This window comes from Solea senegalensis, linkage group LG6 (genome assembly GCF_019176455.1).
Source record: "Solea senegalensis isolate Sse05_10M linkage group LG6, IFAPA_SoseM_1, whole genome shotgun sequence".
Classification (NCBI taxonomy): Eukaryota; Metazoa; Chordata; class Actinopteri; order Pleuronectiformes; family Soleidae; genus Solea; species Solea senegalensis.
In genome coordinates this window covers 8470892-8494123 of record NC_058026.1, presented here as the reverse complement: position 1 = coordinate 8494123, position 23232 = coordinate 8470892, and the positions used below count along the sequence as shown (strand labels likewise).

At 41.0% G+C, this 23232-nt stretch overlaps 1 protein-coding gene across 3 annotated transcripts in view; it reads left to right on the top strand.

Annotated features, from left to right (window-relative positions):
• The window catches only part of LOC122770816 (utrophin-like), a 66169-nt gene that overhangs the window by 6685 nt on the left and 36252 nt on the right, over positions 1–23232 (top strand). For 2 of the 3 annotated variants that reach the window (XM_044027949.1, XM_044027950.1), the window contains exons 3-10: positions 3926–4055; positions 6066–6334; positions 7536–7682; positions 10235–10313; positions 11535–11595; positions 18305–18366; positions 19365–19439; positions 22533–22734. In XM_044027949.1, coding sequence (XP_043883884.1) covers positions 3926–4055; positions 6066–6334; positions 7536–7682; positions 10235–10313; positions 11535–11595; positions 18305–18366; positions 19365–19439; positions 22533–22734 — 1025 coding nt within the window. The remainder of the gene's footprint in view (positions 1–3925; positions 4056–6065; positions 6335–7535; positions 7683–10234; positions 10314–11534; positions 11596–18304; positions 18367–19364; positions 19440–22532; positions 22735–23232) is intronic. The other variant, XM_044027951.1, reaches the window with a different exon arrangement.

Below are 23232 nucleotides of genomic sequence, written 5' to 3'. Positions count from 1 at the left end.
GCATTAGCTCAACACCTCACACAATTTCCAAAGTGCTTTGTTGTTGTGTTTATTTTTATCTACTGAAAGAAAAAATAATGGGCATCGCTTCCCTTTCCAATTTTAACTTGTAAGTGCACTCTTCTTTAGAAGGCTTTTTGTGTTGCTGTTCTAATAGTTCTTTATGAGGCCTTTTGTTTGTTAAAAAAGACCTGGTCTTTGAAAGGGAGAAGAGGGATGTTTGGTAAAGTTAGTAGATATGGTGTTTTGTTATCTAATTGGCACCACACACACACACACACACACACACACACACACACACACACACACACACACACAGACCAAAATGTTGCTGCTCCAGCCACTCAGCTCCAAGACATAAGCCATACATATTGTGGCACTGCCAAGGATCCTTTCTTCTCCTGGTTACCACTCATCATTCAGGCCCAGACCATACTCTCACCTGTCACTGTTGAAATCTATAAAAAAAAAGAAAAGAAAAGAGTAAAGCAAAGCAAAGCAAATACCCGTCTGTTTTCATCTACAGCACAGCCAGTCAGGTAATGTGACTCATGAGCCCGCTGGGATTCGCTGGTTAAAAAATAACTATAACCCGAAAAAACTGCACATGTCTTTGATATTTACCTCTCGTGCTCCCTTTGAAAGGTATATATCGCTGTGACACTTGTGCAGCAGGTACAAAAGAAAGAAGACTCTGCTTTGGTGTTGTTATCTGTCTGTACTGCATGAAAACGCGGTGGCTGGATGACAGGAAAGAGACATTGTGACACAGGGAATTACTTGTGTTGCCATTGTTACAGCCTCCTCCAGATTTGTTCCTCTCTGTGGAGTCAGTTAACGTTGAAGGGCGACATTTGGGGGAGCACCGCTGTCATAAATTTTTATTTATCGTAGCAGACAAGACAATACACTTACATAAAGCAAACTAGGGCTGAGCAATAATGTTATTATGGTACAGGATTGACCTTGACATTAGCCGTCTACTAAATGGTCCACAAGGTCTCATGAGCTTTTTAATCATGTCACTCCATCTTCATCAGGAGATGAAAATGTCAGTTTTTCTTATCTGAGTTTCACTTTTTTTTTTTTACTGTCCCAGAGGAATTCAAGGAAGCCTTTCCAAAATCAAGACATGATAGAAAAAGCATACTGTGAAGCAGACAGCTAATTGATTCCTTTACATTTGAAAAAAATTTAAATGTGACATCACAAAAGTATGATCAGAATATTTTACAAGCTATATACGCAAACAATTAATCTCAACTCAATTAAATTACGTCCATGGCTGAGTTTAAGCCACTAACAAATCTGCAGGAAACTCTTCCTCTATCACCTCTCATTTAGTTTCAATCTCTCAAGGTACCCTCTCTGAGCTACCTGCCTATTATGTTTCCTCCGTGTGAGCTGGGAGGAAAATCATTGGAACGGAGCAAACCATTTATTAGCAGGGGTGATTAAATTTCTTTTCAGTAGGATGCTCCATTTTTGCGTGAAGGTGCATCTGTCCACAGGAGGCTGTGTGAAATTGTCATTGCAGCAGTCGACACTTAACTTTTCGAGGAAGTTTCTCTCAGAAATGAAATACAAAAAAAAAATGACACCTACATCTCAAGGACTGTGAGCTGACAGTTTCCATCTTTCCCAGCCTCCTCCTTCGAATGTTACTGTAAACACGACCCCACTGAACTCAGCCAGTTGTCACCGGAGGCTCACTCAGTCAATGCTGTGTGCATGACTGAAAAACAGAATTTTTGGCATCTCATTTTTACTGTGCTCTTCTGTTCGATGAGTGCAGATTGGGGAGCTGTCACATCTAATCAACTTGCCCCACTGTCCATTAAACTACAGTTCAGTGCCTCCCCATAAAGGAATCACACACTCTGATGGGAAATGAGGTCCTTCAAGGTCACATTTAATATTAAAAACAAGAATAATTATACTCTTACATGCCACGCTTGCTGCCGCATTCCAGTTTTATCTACTGATGTGAGCTGTGGAAAGGCTGAGCATTTTTACAAAGTGTCTGTCAAACTTCTTTGTGAACTTTTGGTATCACTATTAGTGTAAGGTCTGAAGAGAGAGAGAGATAGTATGTATTTACTTATATTTGCTTCCTCTTGAGGACCTTTTCTGGCAGAAACGCTGACCTTGTCAGGTCCTCATGGAGACCAAAACCTGGTCCGAAAGAGGTGGAATGTCATTTCTGAGAAACTGGTTAAGTTTAGGGCTAAGATTTGTGTTCTGGTTAGGCATTCACTGGTTAGGGTTAAGGTTAAGGTTAAGGTTAATGGTTTATTTAGGCTGTCCAAGTGTGTCTTAAGAAGAATAGCTATGCAGACCTGTGTGTGTATGTGGTAATTTGGCTATTGCAGAGGATGTGCAGTATGTGGTAATGCTAGCTTACTCCATAGTTACCTTTTCCACGGTGAGGAGAAGAAATATATTTCAGTTCTGAGAAGCAATGAGCAGCTAGTATGGTGGCTAGCTACAGCAGCTACTGTTTGGTGACAGTCCAGCTACTTCACTCAGTCAGCAATGTAGTGTAAAGGGAGCGTTTGGCGAATGAGTTTGTTAGCTCACTCTGCGAGCTGTGATGCTAGCCCGTTAGCTACACCTGCCGTCTGAGAGGAAACTTCTGAGAGGTAGGAAAGAGGTATTTAACTAAGGGTGTCAAACTCATTTTACAATAATAGCATAATAACCTATAAACAACAAAGACTCCAAGTGTTTCCCTTTGTTTTACATGAATGTATATATCTTTTTTACAAAACATATTATGAACAACCTGAAAAATAAGTGCAATTTCAACAGTTTTATGCCTACGTTTACCATTTAGACATGTGCATTACAACTTACAGATCACAGTGGATCTACAAAGGCACAACATATTAAGTCACAGGTAGCTGGAACTGAAAAATATAGTATTAGAATCTAATCATATTGTGAAATCTTCACAAATTCATCCTGCAAGCCAAATTTGACCTTCTGGTCGTCCGGTATTGGCCCACGGGCCGTATGTTTGACACCCCTGTATTAAACTGAAGAGATGTCGTGACGTGGAGCTTATAAAGCAGGAGGAAGTCCCCCTCCTCTGGGAAGCTGAGGTCATGTCTTCCTGCCAGTCAGGACTGCTGTAATAAAAATGCTTCTGGGGGAAAGTGCGGAGGGCGTTTCCCATAGTGACATACTGAAACGAATGTTGAATAAGAACCTACAGTGTTACTCACTTAATTCAATGGGTCACTCAACTAATTTCATAGTGACCCAGAGGAAACCCCATATTCTCGCCTTCTGTTACTGTTCTGTTCTCAGAGCTTACACTGACTCTTAACACTGCTGCTCTGTCTCAATCTTTCTCTCTTTCTTCCACCTCTCTTAACAAGAAAAGACAGTGTTTGTTTTGCTGTAATCATCTAATTAGCTGTTGGTAGTTGTGTTGTTTATCTCTTCCACAAGCACTTGTTTTGTTGGTTGTGTGTGTGTGTGAGTGTATGCATGAATGTGAGATAATTATAACTGCGTTTTCTAATGTCATGACAGAGTTGCAGCTGAACTAAACTGATTAGTAGTTATTTCTGTGGTGGGCGTAGCAATTTGGTGACAAGCCCCCTGATTTAAGGTTCTCTGGAGTTCACTGGTGCAGATACGATCAGGAAACAAGAGTCAAATATGCACATATCTGCAGATCAAAATGCATTAATTATGCCTTCATCAAATTCTCCGTTAAGAATAAACTCTGCATACAAATGCCATCTCTCTACGTCAGAAAGCTTGTTCTGGTTTAAAGTCATTTTTACTGTCTTAAGTCTTTAATTCTTACGATTTATTGTCAGGAGAACAATTTGTGCTTTCATTGTCACAGACAGACGGACATCGCCATACACGTCTTTAACCCCCACTGCTCTCTCTTCCGCCTCTTCCGCAGACACTGCGTTCAGAGCTGGGGGAACGCGAGCACTTGGTGATGAGCACATTGGACCAGGCTAGGATGTTTCTCGCCGACCAGCCAATTGAAGGTCCGGGAGAGCCTCGCAAGACCCTGCAGCCAAAGGCTGGTATGTTTGCACTGTCCTTGAACGCTGCAAAAGAAATAGAAGGATCTTCAGTTTGCATCATAGAGCCACTCAGCTTTCATCACTCTGTGATCTAATTTAACTGCTGATGTCATGAAACCTATCTTGAAATGAGAAATATTACTAAAACCCTATGCATTCCATACTGTACATGCTGATTTTTCTTCCTCTTTACTAGGTCTGTTTGTTGTGATGTTGCAGTAAGTCTTTTAGCATCAAGTCAAGGCTCAGTCAGCAGCTCTCCCCCCTCTTTCCTCATTTCCTCTGTTTTCAGCGCTGTCCTTGAGGACAGGTGTTAACTGGTGCATTTATATTATAATTTTTTAGATCTATTAATGTGAATAATTATATTGTGGGATTATTGGTAAAACGTACTTAATCTTCCACTATGAGAATCTTTATGACACTGTATTGAGCATAAATTTCATGCCACTAAAATAAAATGGGAGAGGATAAAAATAGCATTCAACATATTAAACTGATTTAGAGAAATGACCTCATGGGACGTCTTTTCCATTTCATGATTTTAAGGTTATCCTATCTGCAAGAAAATGCAGCAAGACCAGCAGGCTTGGCAGGCTCCCGTGGGTTCTTCGGGGTTCTGGAGTATTTTTTGACTTTATTGGATAAGATACAGTAGAGAGCGACCAGGAAATGAGAACAGAGAAAGAATCCATTGACTTGCATCAAAGGTTCTTGGTTTTTCACTAAAAATCTGAGCGGATGATAACACCAGTGTATAACGAGGCACCCAAGAATCAAATATGCATCGCTCCATTCAGCATTTCCTCTCTGTCTCTGTTGTATGCGGCAGGAGAGTCTCGGTTAAGTCAGCACATTTCTCTAAAACCCTGCTGTGTAAATAATTAAACCAACCCAAGGGGCTGTGTAAAGGTATGGTGAGAGCTTGGACCAATATGCTTGTTGTCTGTCATCTTTGATATGGATATGAAAGCATTGTCTCAGTGTAAAAATAGAGGAAAAGGCTGATTAAAAGTCAGGGACTGTGTTTGTTGTGTCAACAAAGGAGACTGACACTCTGGTAAAGCCTTAACTTCTTTTAACGCCCCATGATCCTACACTCTCGCTGTGTTTTCTTGTTTTAGTGAAGCTTAGTGACGTGTTATTTTGTCACCATCACACTGCATCTGCATGTGATGCTACCTGCTGTAGATCACAGAACATGTGTGTTTGAATATGAGAGTTGGAGCAAGTGGAAGCAACATGGGAGAGTTGTGGAGGTGCAACAGGTTAAAGTGTTAAGTTAGTCATTACCCCAGAGGTAAGAAAAAGGAGCTGCTTGTGTGTCTTCTTAGTTGAAATTGATGGCAGGAGAGCAGTTTCTCATCTGCTGACTCCTTGCACTTCTTTTTTTCCTCCTGCATCCTCCTGAAATATAAATGACTTTCTAATTGAGCAAGGGAATGAAAGAATTGAATTTTTTGAAGACTTTGCCTCTCTCTTTATTTGCAACTTATCAATAACACTACCTAAACAGATTAGATCCAAGTGAGACTGTATATGAAAAGTGAATGACGCCTTCCGGTTGCAAAATTAAATCCTGTTTTGAATGTTTCTGGCACTATGACAGTTTTTGCCACCAGAAATGCACCTGCTCCTATTGGATGATAACAGCTGTCAGTCACACAGTTTTACTGTCTATTTTCCTCGTATCATAATTGACAAAATGGTGTTCTACTTCAGAAGATCTGAAACTAGCGGTTGCTCCTCAGGAATAAACTCTGTTTAAACGGACTGACAGTGATGTTGCGCCCTGGTGACTAACTGATACTCACATATTATGTTTTGACCTTCACCTTTCAACATCTGTTTTTGAATATGGTTTCACCCAATATTTTGGGTAGAGGGTTGTAGAAAAAGTAAAAAAAGTTGCACATACATAAAGAGCTATAGGGCAAGAAAATTGACTCTGTTCATGGGAAAATATTGCCCCTGACACTGCCTTTTCTTTTCTGTGTCCTCTTGCTTCAGACCTCTCGCCTGAGGAAAAGGCACGGGTTTTGGCCCGGGCTATCCGCAAACAGACAGGTGAGGTGAGGGAGCGGTGGGACCGTCTGAAAGGACATGTGGGGGGCTGGCACACTCAGGTGGAGCGCGCCCTGGAGCGACTCCAGGAGCTGCAGAGCTCCATGGACCAGCTCGACCTGAGGCTGACTCAGGCAGAGGAGGCCAAAGTCACCTGGCAGCCGGTGGGGGATCTGCTGATCGACTCTCTGCAGGACCACATCGATAAGACCATGGTGAGTCAGACATATCACAACAAGTCAGTGTCACTCGTCTATACTTTAGTGCCATGGTTCTCAAGCTTTGGTAGGTGTACCCCCGTGGTACGCGAGCTTCCTCTGGTGGTAATTGGAGGAAAATCAGAAATACTCTTCTACTGTATATGCCAGAATAACATAATAATAAATGAAATAATGATGATTTGAGTCACATTATCTCTCGCTCCATCTTAATCTAAGTTCACTATACCAGTGTGTGAAGTATATGTGAGGAAGAGAAGGAGGTGCAATTTGACCAAGTAAATATAGTAATCAAACTGCACAACCATGACATAGTAAGTGCAAGTCTTGGCTATTTCCACCCTTCATTTTTTATTTTTTCACATCGCATAATTTGCTGAGTTGATGACTCTGTCTTGTTTGTTTGCAAATGCCACTCATCAAATTTGCCAAGACCTGACCCAGGAAGAGGCAACACATTATGTTAACAAGCAGAAAAATGACACCGTCTCCTGATGAACAGTAAACAATAAATGATGTGGAGCAACGAAGGAGAAATGGAGGACGGCGGAGAAACGGTGGCACCTAAAACAATCAAGTCATGGGTCGCGAGTTGCTGAACTGTTGTGCAAATTTTCTCAATCATTGTCTCCCTGGGATATGGACCGTCCATTTATATACACAGTCCAATTCAATTTGTCTGCCTTTGTAAGAACCCACTTTAAATATATTTTCATATTGATGTTTTTAAATCTGAATTAAATAAAGATTATGAGATCAATGCAGTGAACATGAAAAAGAAAAAGATTTAGAAATATAGTTCATAACGTTTAAACAATAGATTATTATCTGTTAGATCCAAATAATGCTGATTAAGCCGAACAGCTCCACACGACTCTCCGTTTTCAGTCAGTTTAGCAGGGTTCTGATGTCGTCGCTGTGAAGTGAGACTATGAAAAGTTCCAGAAGTGAAAACTACTGCTTAAAAAAACCTGGTTGTTCAGCAGTTTGACTGACTACACCACTGTATACACACACAAACACTCCCTCAGTCAGGTCTTTAGTTGAAGGACGCAGCATACAATGTAATGCTGTTTTCACAAAGACCAAACATGATGATAACATCAACAACAACAACAAAAGTCATCAATAGTCACGCACTGATGCATCTGTGAAACCATCAGCTTCTTAAATGTAACACAAACACAATACTTCCCAGGCCTTCAGAGAGGAGGTCGCCCCACTGCGTCACGATGTGAAACTCGTCAATGAGCTTTCTGCAGAGCTCACACCACTGGACATCCAGCTGTCGTCCACCGCCTCCAGACAACTGGACCAGCTCAATATGAGATGGAAACTACTACAGGTAGTTAAATCCCCCCTGGAGCTGCAACACATGTTATTGCAGACATGTTTTTTTGCCACATAGTTGCTTCTTTTTGTCCACACTTTACAGATTAATACTGGGTTCAGTATTCTGTGTACTGACTAACTTCTACCTACATGTGCTTTTCTGTCTCTTCTTTATGTCTTTGAGTCTGTCAAACACAAAGAGGTGCTGAGAGTTGCTCCTCTACATGTGTTCCTCTACTTTTATTTTGTTTTAACACAGTCCTGTGCTGAATGCGGTATTTGTCACCATACATCAATGGACACTGTACTCACAGCGCAGCAGTCACATTCTTGGCTCTCTGCATGCTTTAATGTTCTCTCTGATCTGCTGTGGGACTCACTCAGAGAGGAGCATGTCTCAGTCCTAGAGGGAAAGTCACTGAAAAGTCTTTTTACAAGTCACCAGAGGGAAGCAGAAGAGAAAGTGTGTTCGTTGTGAAGTAGGGGATAAAATGCTCCGTTAAGTTTGCAGGGGCATAGCAAGTGCACTTTTAAATTATTGAGTTAGGTGGAATTCTTTTCAGACACATTCCTGTCAAAGGTGGTCAGCTGTCCTATATCTGTGTTTTTCTTCTTCCTTCCCTCAGAAACAGTCAAAAATGAATAGATACAATCTTGTGTGAATCAGATCAGGTGTGTGGGATCTATAGACTTGTACATGCAGAGACAGACTCCTTCCTTCATTAGTGCCTCTGACACTTTGAGGTCCTGAAGGCTGCTGATTCCTCCAGTTTCCATAGGTTGGAGAACACTGGTCACACTGTCCATCTGGGAAAGCATGAGTTTAAGGACACCAAGCAGCTGTACTTTCAAAGACACTGACATGACAAGTTGTATTTTTATGGACCTCATTGTATGCAGCTGTGCAGCATTGTTAAAATGAGCTGGACACTTGGGCAGGAAAAGAAGGCATGTGTGCAAAAATGAGTTTATAACAAAAGAATCCTTGGAAATAAAACCTGAAGCCGTTTCTCTGCAAGTGTGACACAGCCGCAGAGTGAAACTGGGGAGCTGTGCTAATTTGTAGACTTGTGATATTTTCCATGTAATGAATAGACACCCACTGATAGTCTCTCTGCCTAGAGACTGACCATACGAAGTCAAACCCCGAGTCAGAGTAGCTCAGGGTCCGCTTTGTCTCTGTATTTTCACACCAGCTTTGCCCATAAATCGGCTCTGACTGTGTTGTTGTGTGATTTGGTTTCATATGCATGCACTTCTCATTTTCATCTCGGTGGGATGATGACCATAACAGCCATCAGTGGCCACATTACTGCCCAAGCTATTTGCTAATTCTTTAGTTTCCCTCTGTGGGCAGATGTGATGTGGCTGCCATTATACTCAAGTTGTGAGGTTGCACATGTGTGTGAGTATTTGTTACCTCTTTAGAAGCAGCCATAAACACATAAATACTGACATTGCCTGGACCAGTAGTCCTCATGGAGACCAAAACCTGGTCCAAATGAGGCAGAACCTAATGAGGAACTGGTTTCGTGCTTAGGTTAGCCTATGCTTATTCATTTTTTTAAGTCAGTCCAAAAGCATGGAAGTCAATGCAGGCCCTAAGAAGAATGGCTGTGCAAACCTGTGTGTGTGTGTCAGTATTACAGACTGCCAACACTGTCCTGTTACTCAGACTACTGGAGCAAAGCATCACCACAGCCACGTAGGGCACAGGTGCACTGCCTGTGAGTTCAATACTCAGCTTGCAGAGTGGTGTAGGAGTGGTGTGTGTGTGATTGATGACTCAAAGCTGTATTAGTCACTGAATGCACTTTAGTTTTATAACACCACAGGTTGTATGGAGTATAACAGGAAGCCTCTGTCCTGTTTATGATCGTAGCTCGCAAATGTTGTTCTTCTTACAGAACATGCAACATGAGACGATGCCTTATTCAGGGTCATGATCTGTGTGTCTTTGCTTTTTTTCATTTGATTCCTCTTCATCTTTCACCGTGTCGTTTCTGCGTCACCTCAGTTACAGCAACAGTATAAGACGAGCAAAGTTTGGTTTCTGGCTGCTAGGATACAGAGATGGATTTATTGTTCTCCCAATGTTGGCTTCTAAACTTATCACCAGTAATACTGGCGTAGATGAACAACTATGCAGTTTACCCCTGCACTTTCAGTGTCAGATCATAGTGTGGAAATCAGGGGATGAGCAGATACAAATTTCTAAACTCTAAAACCCACAATGCACATAAATGCTTCAGTAAACAGTAAATGTGGCCTGTTTATTTCTCCTTTATAGCAGCAGAATATTTGTTACACAGCACAAATGTATTGTTAACAGCTTGTTTAAAAGATTCCCTGATATCATTAGATACTCATGCTTGTAATATCAGTAGTGGATAAGAAAAAGTGGTATTTTTGGAAACATGCTTGAGCTCGGGGCATAAGCAAATTCTCTTATCACTTAAATGCACTGGAATTGAATTCTTCCCAACCATGATGCCAGCTCCAGCCACTGTAAAGTCCTCTCACAGCTGACCGTCTTCCTTCCTGTCTGTCTTTTTTATCATACAGGTGGCGGTTGAGGACAGACTGAAGCTACTTCAGGAAGCCCACAGAGACTTTGGCCCGTCCTCCCAGCATTTCCTCTCTAGTGAGTTCAGAACCAATTACCTCTTTAAGGAAATTATGAAAATTGCAGGGTGGGAGAGGCTGCTAATGGTGGTGGTTTGTTTCAACTCCCACTCTTTCAAATTCAGTAATATCTCCTTGTCCCGTCTTCTCATATTTGGCCCCATGCTTCGCTGTCGCGCATGCTCTGTGGATACGTGGGTGCCAGGGGGTCACAATTTGCAGACGAGGCACTTTACTCTCGAATAATGCAGGGTTTAATTACACTTCCCCATTGACTGTCTCCTCTTTCTCCCTCTTTCCAGTGGTCATTAGAGAAAGGGGAACAGAGAGAATTGGACACATAGATTGAGAAAAAAAGATAAACGCACGAGTGTGAACATTAAACAAAGCAGCCAGCCTCTCGTTCCCTCATTCTGTCTATTTCTCTCTCTCTCTCTCCTTTTAATGATACGGCCATAACTGTTCTTTCTGTTCCACCTGATTTGTTTTGCTGGCTGTCAGACAGGGAGATAAAATGGACGGTGTGTGATGCCCAGAGCAGGTGGTAAGCCTGGCTGCCATGCTGTGTCACCAATAGACATGAATTCACTAAGTAAACCCAGCTGAGAGCTCAGCAAGTGCACCAGACAAAACACCACTCTGTCTCTTCTTTCATCTTCCTGCCGTGATGACACTATCTACTCTATCACACGTTGGCTCTCATTACACTAGTAGCTTAATATTCCCTCAGGGATCAATAAAATGCCGCACTCTTGTCTTGTCCTATCATCTCGTAATTCTCCCAATCTTGCTTAATCTTTCTCTTACTGTCTTTTCATCTCTCTATCTAAGCATAGAGCTGTGTCAGGGAGGCGGGGAAGTAGGAGGGCGATAAATCAGGCAACATTCCTGCTCCGTATTGCTCTTGAGAGCTTCTCTGGGCTCAGATTAGGCTGATTTCATACACAGCATTGGCGTGTCATTTTTAAGATTGCTTTGCTCTGTCAGTGTTTATTGTCCACCGCAAAGATTAACATAACATTTTCTTCCTTTCATGCTTGATGTTCTTCTACCTCGCTTCTATTTATTTATTTTTTTTCCCTCCCACAATGTTAATGGTAGACAGACTGTGTTATTGGGAATGTGTGTTAGGTGTGGGGATTATATGCTAAATGGATTACTATACTTCATGGTGAAATTCTGCAATGTTTATCAATAAGGTGTTCTCATTTGACCTTTCTCTCCCTCCTCTCCATTTCAGCTTCTGTACAGCTTCCCTGGCAACGAGCAGTTTCTCAGAATAAGGTTCCATATTACATCAAGTAAGTGGCGAGAAATAGCTTCGATAGATATTTGTGTGTGTGAGGGATTTGTATGCAGTGATATGGCATTTAAGATAAATCACTCAAGATACTGTTTGTATCCTGGATCTTTTATAAGCTGGAACTGTATGAATAACACAGTCACATGAGGCAGATATTAAACACATGTAACCTTGCCAGTCCTATTGAACAGATGCTTCAACTGATGAAAGGCTAATTCTATTTGTTGTTGTGGTTCAAAGAGTTTGTCTTTAATTATGTAATTTGACTTGTCAGGGTCCAGCCATATAGAGCCACTAATCTATATTTTAATCTGTCTTTTATATTATTTGGTTTTCCACATGACTCTTTAACAAAAACCACCGTCTGCCAGTGACCCTCCATTCAAGGCTTTGAGTTCATTATGTCTTTGAATTTAATGTGACTTGAATTGAAGAGTAACTTTTAATTGGACTGGTTAATGGGGGTAATTCTGAGAGCTCTGCAGAGCTCAAATTGAACTGAAACTGAAAGAAAGCAGAGGCTGGAGTTTAAAATAAATGCAGAATTTTTGTCTCATAATTTCCCTGCCTTTTATCTCAACCCCAGGGATTGTCTTCTTTTTACCTCTCATTATAACTTTTGACCTCCCGTAACTGCCGTGAATCCTCAGGTTGGAAACGACTGTCTTAGACCTGAGAAGCTCTTGTAGACCTGTAGATTATGCAGGTTTATTAAAGTGTCAGGGAAGGGCTTCATTCAATTTGCCTCATGTGTTATTTATGTGCCACGACCAATGACCTGCAGGTCATTCAAATTAAATCACTCAGACCAAACCAAAATCTACTGTATAATCAGACTACATCAGAATACATGGTCTTTTATAACTGAATCATTTAGAAGAAAAATTAACATTTGTATGACCATTTGTCAAATAGTCATGGAGATCAAACTTGAGCAATTTGCTGCTAATGGACTGGATTTTATTTTTAATTATATGCATTATTATTTTCGTATTATTATATATTTAAGTAACTTTCCCTATTTGACTCTTGAATAAACTCATTATTTTACTTATTAACCTTTATCACATTAGAGCTCTGACCTCTACCAACCCCCCTTACATATGCAATACTCACAGGTGTTTTAATGGTAGTTGTATTTTCAACTGTCAAGTAAACCGATTTTCCCTTCTGCGTACGATACACACACACACACGCGTCTCATTCAGTGCAACCTTACCACCTCATTTTGAACATACACTAATACCCGATCCAGTGTGGGCAGTTTCCCACATTGTTCTGATAGTCACTGTCTCCGCTTAAACCTGACATGTTGCCTCCCCTTCTAATTTTTGCCGAATCAGGCCAAGCAGTAGGACTTCACTTAAACCCGGCCAAGAGTGTTGTCAGCAAATACGATAGGATTTGTCAGTTCTGGAAGTTTGAAGGACCTCATTATCCAGACATCATGTAACTTATGTCAGTGAATTGCTGACTAACAGAAGCTCAATTCAACCTGGTGTAAAGGAAAAACGAAACTTTGGATAGCTGTTACAGCTTTGTCTGTTCTGCTGCCTTTAGTTTCTCACTGATATCTCTGTTGGGACACTGATACAGCCCAATTTTGTGTTTTTTTACGATGAATAAATGCATGCATTTTTAGGGCCTTTGTCCCTATATCTCCCTTTGTCAAAATGTCACCGGCTCAGTTAAGTTGTCAACTGGCCATTAAAAAAAAACACACAATAAACCTCGCCGTTGTTCACAGAACAGCCCACAGTAAAAGCTGTGATGATTTACAAGTCCAGTCTTGTCCCCGTGATGGATTGAATGTCGCCCCAAAATGTGCGATAAAATATTCTATTTTTATTTTTTGTGATAGTTCTTTGGAGACTTAAAACTGAGTTTTCCTTTCGGGGTGATGGAGTAACATACGTTGTGACCTATCAGTTACTGTTGGCACATTCAAATGCTATTAGAAAACTTGCCTTAAATTATTTGCAGCCACATCTATAAATTTTATTGATTGATTTTACTGCTTCAAATGAGTCTTATATCTTAGAGCTGCACACCATACTCTGATTGACTGAGCCCCATTTGTCACACTAACATTCACAAAAACACTGATTGATCTATATTGAAGTGGCTAAAAAGGTGTTGTGAGGTGTAAAGTGACACACTTCTGATTGGATTAGGGTGGAGAGAGATGCTCACCCTCACACTGGCTGGGAAACACTGACACACTCTCAAAAATAAATATGAACTCCAGCTGGAACCATGCTGAAAAGCGCACACAGACACATTCTGGAGACAAGCCGCAACAACCCATATGTTCTTTTGATGCCTTTGAGATGATTAGAACAGGTTTTGTTTTTTTTCTTCATGGTGGCTTTCACATCATTCAAGAGTAGAATCAATCCTCCTTTCACCTTTAACCACAGTGTTTGTGGTGTGAAAGCATAATAATTTGTCTCATCATCCTCCACACACAAAAAAAGAAAAATGCACATGCATACATACCCACTCAATTTGCAGTTTGAAAAGAAAGAAGTCTAAATCCATCTTTAATCACAGGTTGCATTCAGTGCTGTGACATACTTGGAGCACCCGTGTCAGCCTTTGACACATTCATTTCCACAAAGCCCTCCTCGTCTTCTTTTTCCTTCTCCTCTCTCCTTTCTCTGGGCTGACAAAGGGCCCATGATTAAAACTGCACCTTATCCAGCCCCTGCAGTGAAGAGTTCAGGTGACATATTGGGGGGGGGAATCAAATGGCTACGCCATATGCCAGCAGCCTCACACTGGCAACCTTACATACGGTCCCATTTCACCATTTTGCCACTTGAATGGGCTTTCTAAGTGGAAATATATCAAGACGGAAAGATCTGCAAAGATCAAGAGACAGAGGAGTTCCCTCCCTCTAATTCCAAGACTTTTCCAGGTTGTATTAATATCTGGTTTAAGAAGAGATCCAGAGCTATTTTAAGCAACAATTCAACAGCAGAATACTGATGACACAGGAGAAAGAAGGAAGGAGGTCAATATTTCAAGAGCAAAAAAAAAAGGCAGAAGTCAAGTAGTAAATGCAGAGAGGTCTGACAGGCTGCTGTCACCAAAAGAACAAAAGACTTCCTTAAATCTTCCTCTTGCTTAGTCAGATATTTGACTAATTATACCTGTTTGGAGATCCAGATACGTCAGTAATCATTCATCTGCATGCTCATTATTATTCCTGGCAGTGTGTGAGTGTTTGACAGTGACAAACTCCCAGCAGCACAGAGAAGTGTTGGCTGGTTTGCAGCCAAACGTTAGATGGGATAAATTCACCCCTTGCCCAGGGTGGGGTGGATGTATCCAAGAGGAATTTTGTTTACTGGCTTTCATAGGAGTGACGGGAAGTTAGACAGTTTCTAACGGTGGGAAAATATGTTTTTGCTTAATTACGGGGCAGTGGAGAAGAAGTGAGTAATTAGTAAAACTACTTTAACCTTCCTCTGTATGTAGCACACGGAAATGGCAGTTCTACACAGAAAACGTCAAAGGAAATGGCAATTATTTCTGAAATGCTTAATTGCTATATCACGGTGGTTCGTGTAAGGTCAGATTTTTCATGTCCTCTCGCTTGGCTTCAACTGCCACGCAGGAAGAAATCTCACAAATACAAGTTTATTTTCCTACTCACAGAACCACAGTGGCTACATGCATTTCAGCCTTTTCTGCCCGCTGCAGTAGCCCCCTTCTCCAACCCCAATTTCAGTTCTCGATTCATACACCAGACGCCTTTTAAATGATGTTTATAAAGGAAAATGTCATACGCCTTACGCAGGACCCAAGAGGCTACATCCCCTGGTACTCTCACTCACAGTCGGTCTACTCCTGAAAACCTGGAAAATACCACTGTTTGTGTTTACAGGCTATTTAAACTGCCAATGTTTTTAGTTTTTATAAAGAATGGGGTAGTATATCTTGTTAGGGAGAAACTCGCCAAAACAACAACAAAAAAACAAAACCCCAAACTATTCAGATAATGTATGGATACAGAAGTTGGATCGATTTATTTCAAGTGTAGGACGTGTTTGCATTAACTTTAAAAGCTTCAGCTTGTTTTCCTGGAACTGCCTAAATGTATATAAATCAAAAAATGTAATAAAGGCCAGTGAGAAAACAAACCAAATGGCTGATGTGAAAACCACCTTTGATTTAAAATTTCCTCACACTGTGCTGCGGTTAGCTGCTGTCTTTTCCTGCCATTAAATATTTTTTAATGTCGCCCCCCCCCTCGCCGATGAAATTTGCCTGTTGTGTTATCTGAACTGTAGCAGCTTTATAGTAAACGTGTGATCAGTTTGCTTTTCTTTCCTCCTTCAGGACAACAAAAGGATTGCTCAGCCATTACACGGGGAATGTGATGAGAGAAGCGCTGAGGACAGTTGAAACTGATAACTCAGTTGTCCTCATTATGGCATTCATGAGCTGTTGATAGATGCACAGGCTGTCTAATCTCACTGACAGAAATGCTGCCTGCCTTGTGATGTGCAGAACAAGAAATGGCACAGTGTTTTGTTGTCATGGGATTTGACTGTGTTTCCCCATCTTTGTACAAGCTTTATCTTATCTGCGATAGACTATTCTACGCTTGAATGGTGAAAATATTTGATGCCGATAGCTGGCGGCCAATCGTGGCGTGTGATCTTCTCGTTGTGCAAAGAAAATAGCAGATCCTCTGACGTGAATCAAAGTGTTTAATAGTCTTGGTAATGCTCCCAGGCAGCTATTTTGGACTAGCAAGACTTAGCTTCTATGGAAATTAAAGGGTAAAGAGCCATAAATTCATTTTTAAACAGCTACACATATGGTATCAGCTGTCATTGATTGAACAAAAGACAGATTTTGGTCTAAAAAGATGTTTAAAATGGCCACATGATTGGTGTCGTGGTTAGCACTGTTGCCTTTGCATCAAGAAGACACCTTTCTACATTGAGTTTGTATGTTCTCCCCGTGTGCATGGGTATAATCTGGGTTTTCCGGTTTCCAGCCACAGTCCAAGAACATGCAATATGGGGATTAGGCAAATTAGACACTCTAAATTGGTGTGAGTATGAATGGTTGTTTTTCTTTACATGTGGCCTTGTGATGGACTGAACCCCACCTTTCACCCTGTGTCAGTTGGGATTGGCACCAGCCTGCATGCCTTTTTCTCCAGCACTCGACCAATTAGATTTATGTAATCCTGATTTTTTTTAATTCAAAATGATGTTTGTGGTTTGTCTCTTCTCTATAATGTCTCTGTCTAGAGTTGTGTTTCCATTACAGTTTTTATATTGCTTTTACAAAATAAAAGCAATATTTCTAACATTTCAGCTAAGTACAGTTGCTACTTGCAGGTGTTTCCGATCCCATTCCGATTTCCGACATCTTTCTCGTAAAATCTCGTAAAAGAGTCCACTTTGAGGAAGATGGCTGAAAAGCATTTTGTGTTACCATGGTTTTGGAACAGCAAAGTGCTTTCCATTGCACTTTTGCAGTAAACTTCTATATTGTCTGGAAAACCGCCTCATGAGGGCGTAAGAAGGGTTTTGGGATATTTGAGAGGTGTTTGTGCCAGGTTACATATTTAGGTTTGCGCATTTTCTAAGGGTAATGGAAACTCAACTTGTGTTTTCACCCAGCCCTCTTGGCAATTAAAGCATGTTGGTTTAAATAAAACACGAGCCTTGCCAGGCATTAGCGTTGACCTTTCTGGTGTGAAAGGGTCATCAAGCCGTTAAATATTGATGGATTGTATAGGAGATGCAAAAATAAGCCTTGGGCTTCGACCCTTTTTTAAATTGTTTGAAATGGAGTCTTGTCTGTCAGTTGCATATTCACACATATTGTTATGCTTTATTGTTATAATGTATAACCCCGCTCCCAAATAATAATTATAAATCCGTGGAGGAGTGCAGGCTCCTGACGTCAATTTTTTTCTCTGCTGTATTTGCCTGTCACCTGAGTGTGAGGCAGCAGAAACCACAGGGGAGCTAACGAAGTAATAAAAAATGGAAAAAGAGGCTTCTGGAAATCTTCTCAAACATACCACAGAGATCTCAGTGCAGCGTCTGACAGCCAGGTGCCTTTTTTAAAATACACCTTCAAAGTCACATCACGGCGGGGGAGCTTGAATAGATGCTTTGACTGGCAGCTGTCCGGTGTGCAAGAAAAAGCCGTTGGATTTCATTTAGTGTTTTGGTATTGTTGTGTCGGTTATTGATTTGTTCATATTTTGCATGTGTCTCTGTATTTGTGACACTTCTCTTTGAACTAGTGGAGTTCAGACTTTTTGTTTATTTCCCAGTGATTTTGAAAAGACAGATGCTGCGGGGATGAAAGGGATGCGCTTGTATGTGTGTGTTTTCTTGTCGTTTTCACACAGTGGACTCGAGTTTTTGTGTGTGATTATGATTTTTGCGAATAATTAGTAGCCTCTGTCCCCATTTCGGGAGCAACCAAGTCTGATAAAGTAATCAACAATGTTGGCATATGTGAAATGATGATACTCCTGTATTGTTGTTTCAGCTCTTCTATTCTGTCAGTGTTTCACTGTGTACAGGATCTTCTCTAACAAAGAACCTTTGTCCGTCATTGTTTCTCTTTTTCTTCCTTCTGTGATAAACCTTGAACATGTTTGTCAGCTGTGTGTGTGTGTGTATCTGTGCAGTCACATACTTCTCTCTTGTTGTTGTTTTCAGTCATCAGACACAGACGACATGCTGGGACCATCCAAAGATGACGGAGCTTTACCAATCACTGGGTAAGAAAGCACAGTCAAATCCTGAAGTGTTGATGGTTCTATTAAAAAAGTCTCATGAAAGGTTACACAAACATCTGCACAGGTTTGATGGATACTTCAGTCTTACATATACGTTACCACTTCAGTACAATGGAGTAGAATTTGAAGCATTTCCATGGTAAAATGTTCCAATAATTACCTGTGTGCTCTGTGTGTTCTGATTCTGAAAATAGATTTTGCTGTTGAATTATTTAAATGTTATGTCCCTGTGCTCTGTGCACCACAAGATGTATTTGCTTCAGTTCTACTGAGATTGAGGCATTTGTTCAAATCTAGAAGTCGGGTGAATAATCCTAAACAATCTGAATTCCCAGATATGGCTATATATACTACAGGCAAAAGTATTCTGCAATTTGGTTGAACTGATCTTTTTTAAAAGAATAAATGAAGTGTTTATAATACAATACCATTGTATGGAACCAAAGCCCAGTTTCACAAAAGCAATTTGTAAGCATCACTTAAACGATGATCGTACATTGCAACTTGCATGTTGTGATTAATTTAAACAACCCCCTGGTCTTTTTAAGGACATTTTATGTTTTAGGGATCTTTTGTATCGACATCCATTTCTCACTTGTCTTTTTTTATGTTTACTCTCTATTAAAAATGACACCCGAATCGCTTCCCTTTCTCATGCTCTCTGCTTATATCCATATGCACGTCCGTCTCCTTGTGGGATGGTCTGTATGACTGGCCTTAAATGAGCAGCTGGATAAGTAATAAGCTGTGGAACTTTGGGAGCGTTTGCCGTAGGCCAGCAGCTTAACAAATAGCATTTGACCCTACTGAGACTTAACTCACCAACCTAATTATACAATTCACATTAGCAGCCCTTCCACGACACTTCCCCTCAGTTTCCATCTCTGTAGACAATAACTGAGTCAGTTTTCCCTGAAAACAGAGATCGTGCTTGTGTTGTGCTGTTTTTCTGATTTTGTGGGTATGTTCTCTGCCTGTAGGCGACTTGAACAATGTGAGATTCTCGGCATACAGGACAGCCATGAAGATACGCCGACTACAGAAAGCACTGTGTTGTAAGTCTCACACACACACACATATTCATGCAACATATTCCCTATACCCCTTACTCTAACCTTAACCATCACAACAAAATGTCTAACCCTAGAACCAAGTCTAAACCCTTTCAGGGGGTGACAGAACGTGAGGATCTGCCAAAATATCCTCACTTTCACATAATGTCCTCACTCCCTTTGGCAGGCATGTCCAAAGTTCCTCGGTCAGATTTTGCACAGCCCACAGCTTTGGTTTTTTTAATGTATTTTTCACGGACAGGAACGGACTCAGACAGCGAAATGGCCTCAGTCAGTGTCACGTGTCATCCCCATTAGCTCAGCTGGTAAGGTGTTGTGCTTTTAAACCAGCCGTGACAGATATAGACATGCATTCACCTCCTGTTATGTTATCTGACTCCATATGTGAAAGAAAGGCACAATTTTTTGGACGTTGCATTGACTTCCATTCATTAGGACAGCCTAAACAAAGCCTTTCCCCTAAACTTAACCTCATCACAATTCATATCTTAACCAGTTCCTCAGAAATGAGGTTCTGTCTTCTTAGGACCAGTCTCTGTAAGGACCCCTACTCCTGTTGAGGTCAGTGTTGTTTTTGCAGATACAGTTATGGTCCACTGCTTTTAAAGTCTGGGTGCATCAGAACGGGGGGATACGCTGATGATTTTAAGCTTTGCCAGATGTGATGCCGGAGGAGCAGAAGCGCAAACCAAAGATTTGGCTTTTAAATTTGAATACAGTGGCGGTGTTTGTGTGCATTATTTTGTTCACGCACAGTCACAGCTGGTGCTTGTGTTGAGCCTGTTGAGCAGAGCCTCATTTAGTGTGCACAGGTGGGAATTTTTTGTCTGTCTGTGTGTTTTTTTTCTCAAAATGAGTGCTGCTGTTCCCTTGTTCATAATGGATGTTTTGATGAATCCAGCTATTTACACACACACACACTGCAGGTGTATACAGACACCCCCCCACCCACCCATCCACCCCTCGTGCTGTGAGGTTTCCACCAGCACGTCAGCAGCTACTTGGGAGCAGAACAGTGTAATAATGGTGACAAATGTTAACCATTATCCAGCTGTTGACACAGCTGCACACACTGCGAGCCTACACTCCTCATTTCCACCCTGCTGTTTTGTCGAAGGTTTCTTTTGTGTGCATGTATGGGACAAACAGATACAATGTTCCTTGTATGATGAAGGTGAGTTCACCTTTTAGATGTGTGTGTGTGTGTGTGTACCTGAATATTCCTATTATTATGTGTTTGTTGTTGTTTTGTGAATGAGTGATTTAGGCATTTTAGATTGCGACCTCATATCTGATTGAATAAGTGTGTTTGGGATGGGAATGCATTAGGCTGAGTGATTTCAACTTGGGGCAGTGCAATTTAATTTCAGCCATTAGATTAAAGCAGTCCCCAAAACTGTTCACACACTCTCTATGTGTGTGTGTGTGTGTGTGTGTGTGTGTGAAAGAGAGAGAGAGAGAATCTTGCACACAGCAAATGCATCAGTTGTGATTAGTTATTAGCCTGATTTCAAGTGGAATTTCTGCTTGAAGACCTGTGTGCTGTGTCAGAGTATAGCGCACACACACACACACTCCAGCAAACATAGGGATACTATAAAATGGCTAATTGGGTTAAGTCTGTGCCTGGGGGCTGGAGAAGCACAAATGAGCGTGCATGGCATCCTGCTAATGTGCCAGCCTCTCAGCTTCATATCTGCATGTTTAGTTAGAGAAGGAAAGTTTTGCATTCTGACAGCGTGGCTGCTTTGCTGCCTTGCCCCCCACCACACCTACACACTGATAGACTCCAGTAATTATTTCTGTCTGGGGAACAGGGGGTAACATAAGGCAAGGAGCTGCAGAGGATGTGACAGGGGCAAATGAAGCGACTTATGTGAGGGGAAGAGGTTACAGGGATTAGAGTTGTAGAAGAGGAAGGTGTGTTAAAGGGAAAGTGGCTGAGGCTCAGTTGCACATAGAATCTGAAGAAATATGGTGTCATAATAGGGTCCGCACTCTGTTTTTTGTTTACCCAGAGTTGTTTACTTTCTGTTAAAAACAGATGAGGTTAAAAGGTAGAGCTTCCTGTTTGACCTTGAATAAACATCTGTGCTTCTCAGTAAGTAGAAAATAAAACACTGTGTCCCGAAACATATGATATATTTTTATTTCATTTGTTTTTATCTCGATAAGACTGCACAAAAACAGGTGAAATAATCTCACCCCACAGACGGAGCTTCTAGCTATTTTAGGACTTTGTTACACACTGAGCAGTTGCTCTACAGGGCTGGGTATCAAACTTCAGTATGTTTGTGGGTACTGAACCTTCCTCTGTATCCCCTAACATAAAAAATGTGGTGTCTTTTAAATACAATTTGTTAAGTCCAGGTATGTCCATTCCCCAAAGGAAAAGAGAAAGATAGAATGTTTTGATAAAATGGATTTGATAAAAATAGGATTTAAACAAAGGATCAGTCAGTTCTGAAGTGTTCTGAACTAACACTGGCATTTATGTGGGTTTGTGAACAGTGAAATCTACTACACATCTCACTGTTTTGTTTTGTCTCTGTGTGTTTGTGTCTGTTTAAGCATCAGGATATTTTGTTTGATAGTGTGATATCAAAGGACTTGATGAGGCTGCATTGTTAAGTCTCGTCTTGTCTTGTCCATTCTCTCCAACTTTAAATACTTTAAAGACTTTAAAGACACGTATATTTCAAGAAGTAAATGCTTGAGTTCAGAAGAGTATGACTGATATGCTTTTTAAGCTGTAACCAGTAAATTGTGTAGCCTAACTACCTCACATTTTCTCCTCTTTGTTCTTCTTTCGCCTGTTTTTTCTGTTCAGATTTGTCCCTTATCAATATTTCACCACTATGATCTGTCCGTGCTCAACAGCGGATTTGTTATGAAATGAAACTATCTTCAGTTTGCAAGTGTCTTTATAAGAAGTCTGCCCCTGAAAACCCAATAATCAACTTTTGTTCAGTCTCTTCTTTTAAACCTCTTCTCCTCCTCCTCATGCTGCTTTTCCTCTCCATCTACAGCAGCTACCTCTTCTCTCTAACTCTCTAATCCCTTCTTCATCTGCAGTGGACTTGTTGGACCTCAACGTGGCACAGAACACCTTTGAGCAGCACAAACTCACCAACAACAACCAGCTGCTGTCTGTTCCCGACGTCATCAACTGCCTGACGTCCATCTACGATGGCCTGGAGCAGGAGCACAAGGACCTGGTCAATGTTCCGCTTTGTGTTGACATGTGTCTCAACTGGCTGCTGAATGTTTATGACACGTACGTACGCCATCTGTTTTGCTTCAGGACAGAGGATTATGCATCAATATGTTGCCGTCTGCATCTTGTCTTTTTTTATATATATATATATATTCACAGATTTATGCTACAAGATGAAGTGCATTAATGTCCTAAATCACACAGGATGTTTTCCAAATCCGTCTCTGGCCGTGCATAATTATTATGTTGCTGCATAATTTCCTATTCATGCATATTCTGACACTGTCAACACACTATATGCAGCGGAAAGAGTCCCAGTTGGCAATGTTAATGGCTGTTACACACCATTTGCTGGCAATAGACATAGAAAGGCCCGTGTGCAAAGATACTCTGGCATTAACAGGACAAACCTTGTTATTCTTTGTATAATCACATGTTTATTCATACACTGTAAACCATCTTGCTACTGCTTCTGAACATTTATGCGTTTAATTAAAATCCTGCCACTTCTCTCGACTCAAAAGATAGTTATGGAACACAAATAAACAATTGAGAGTG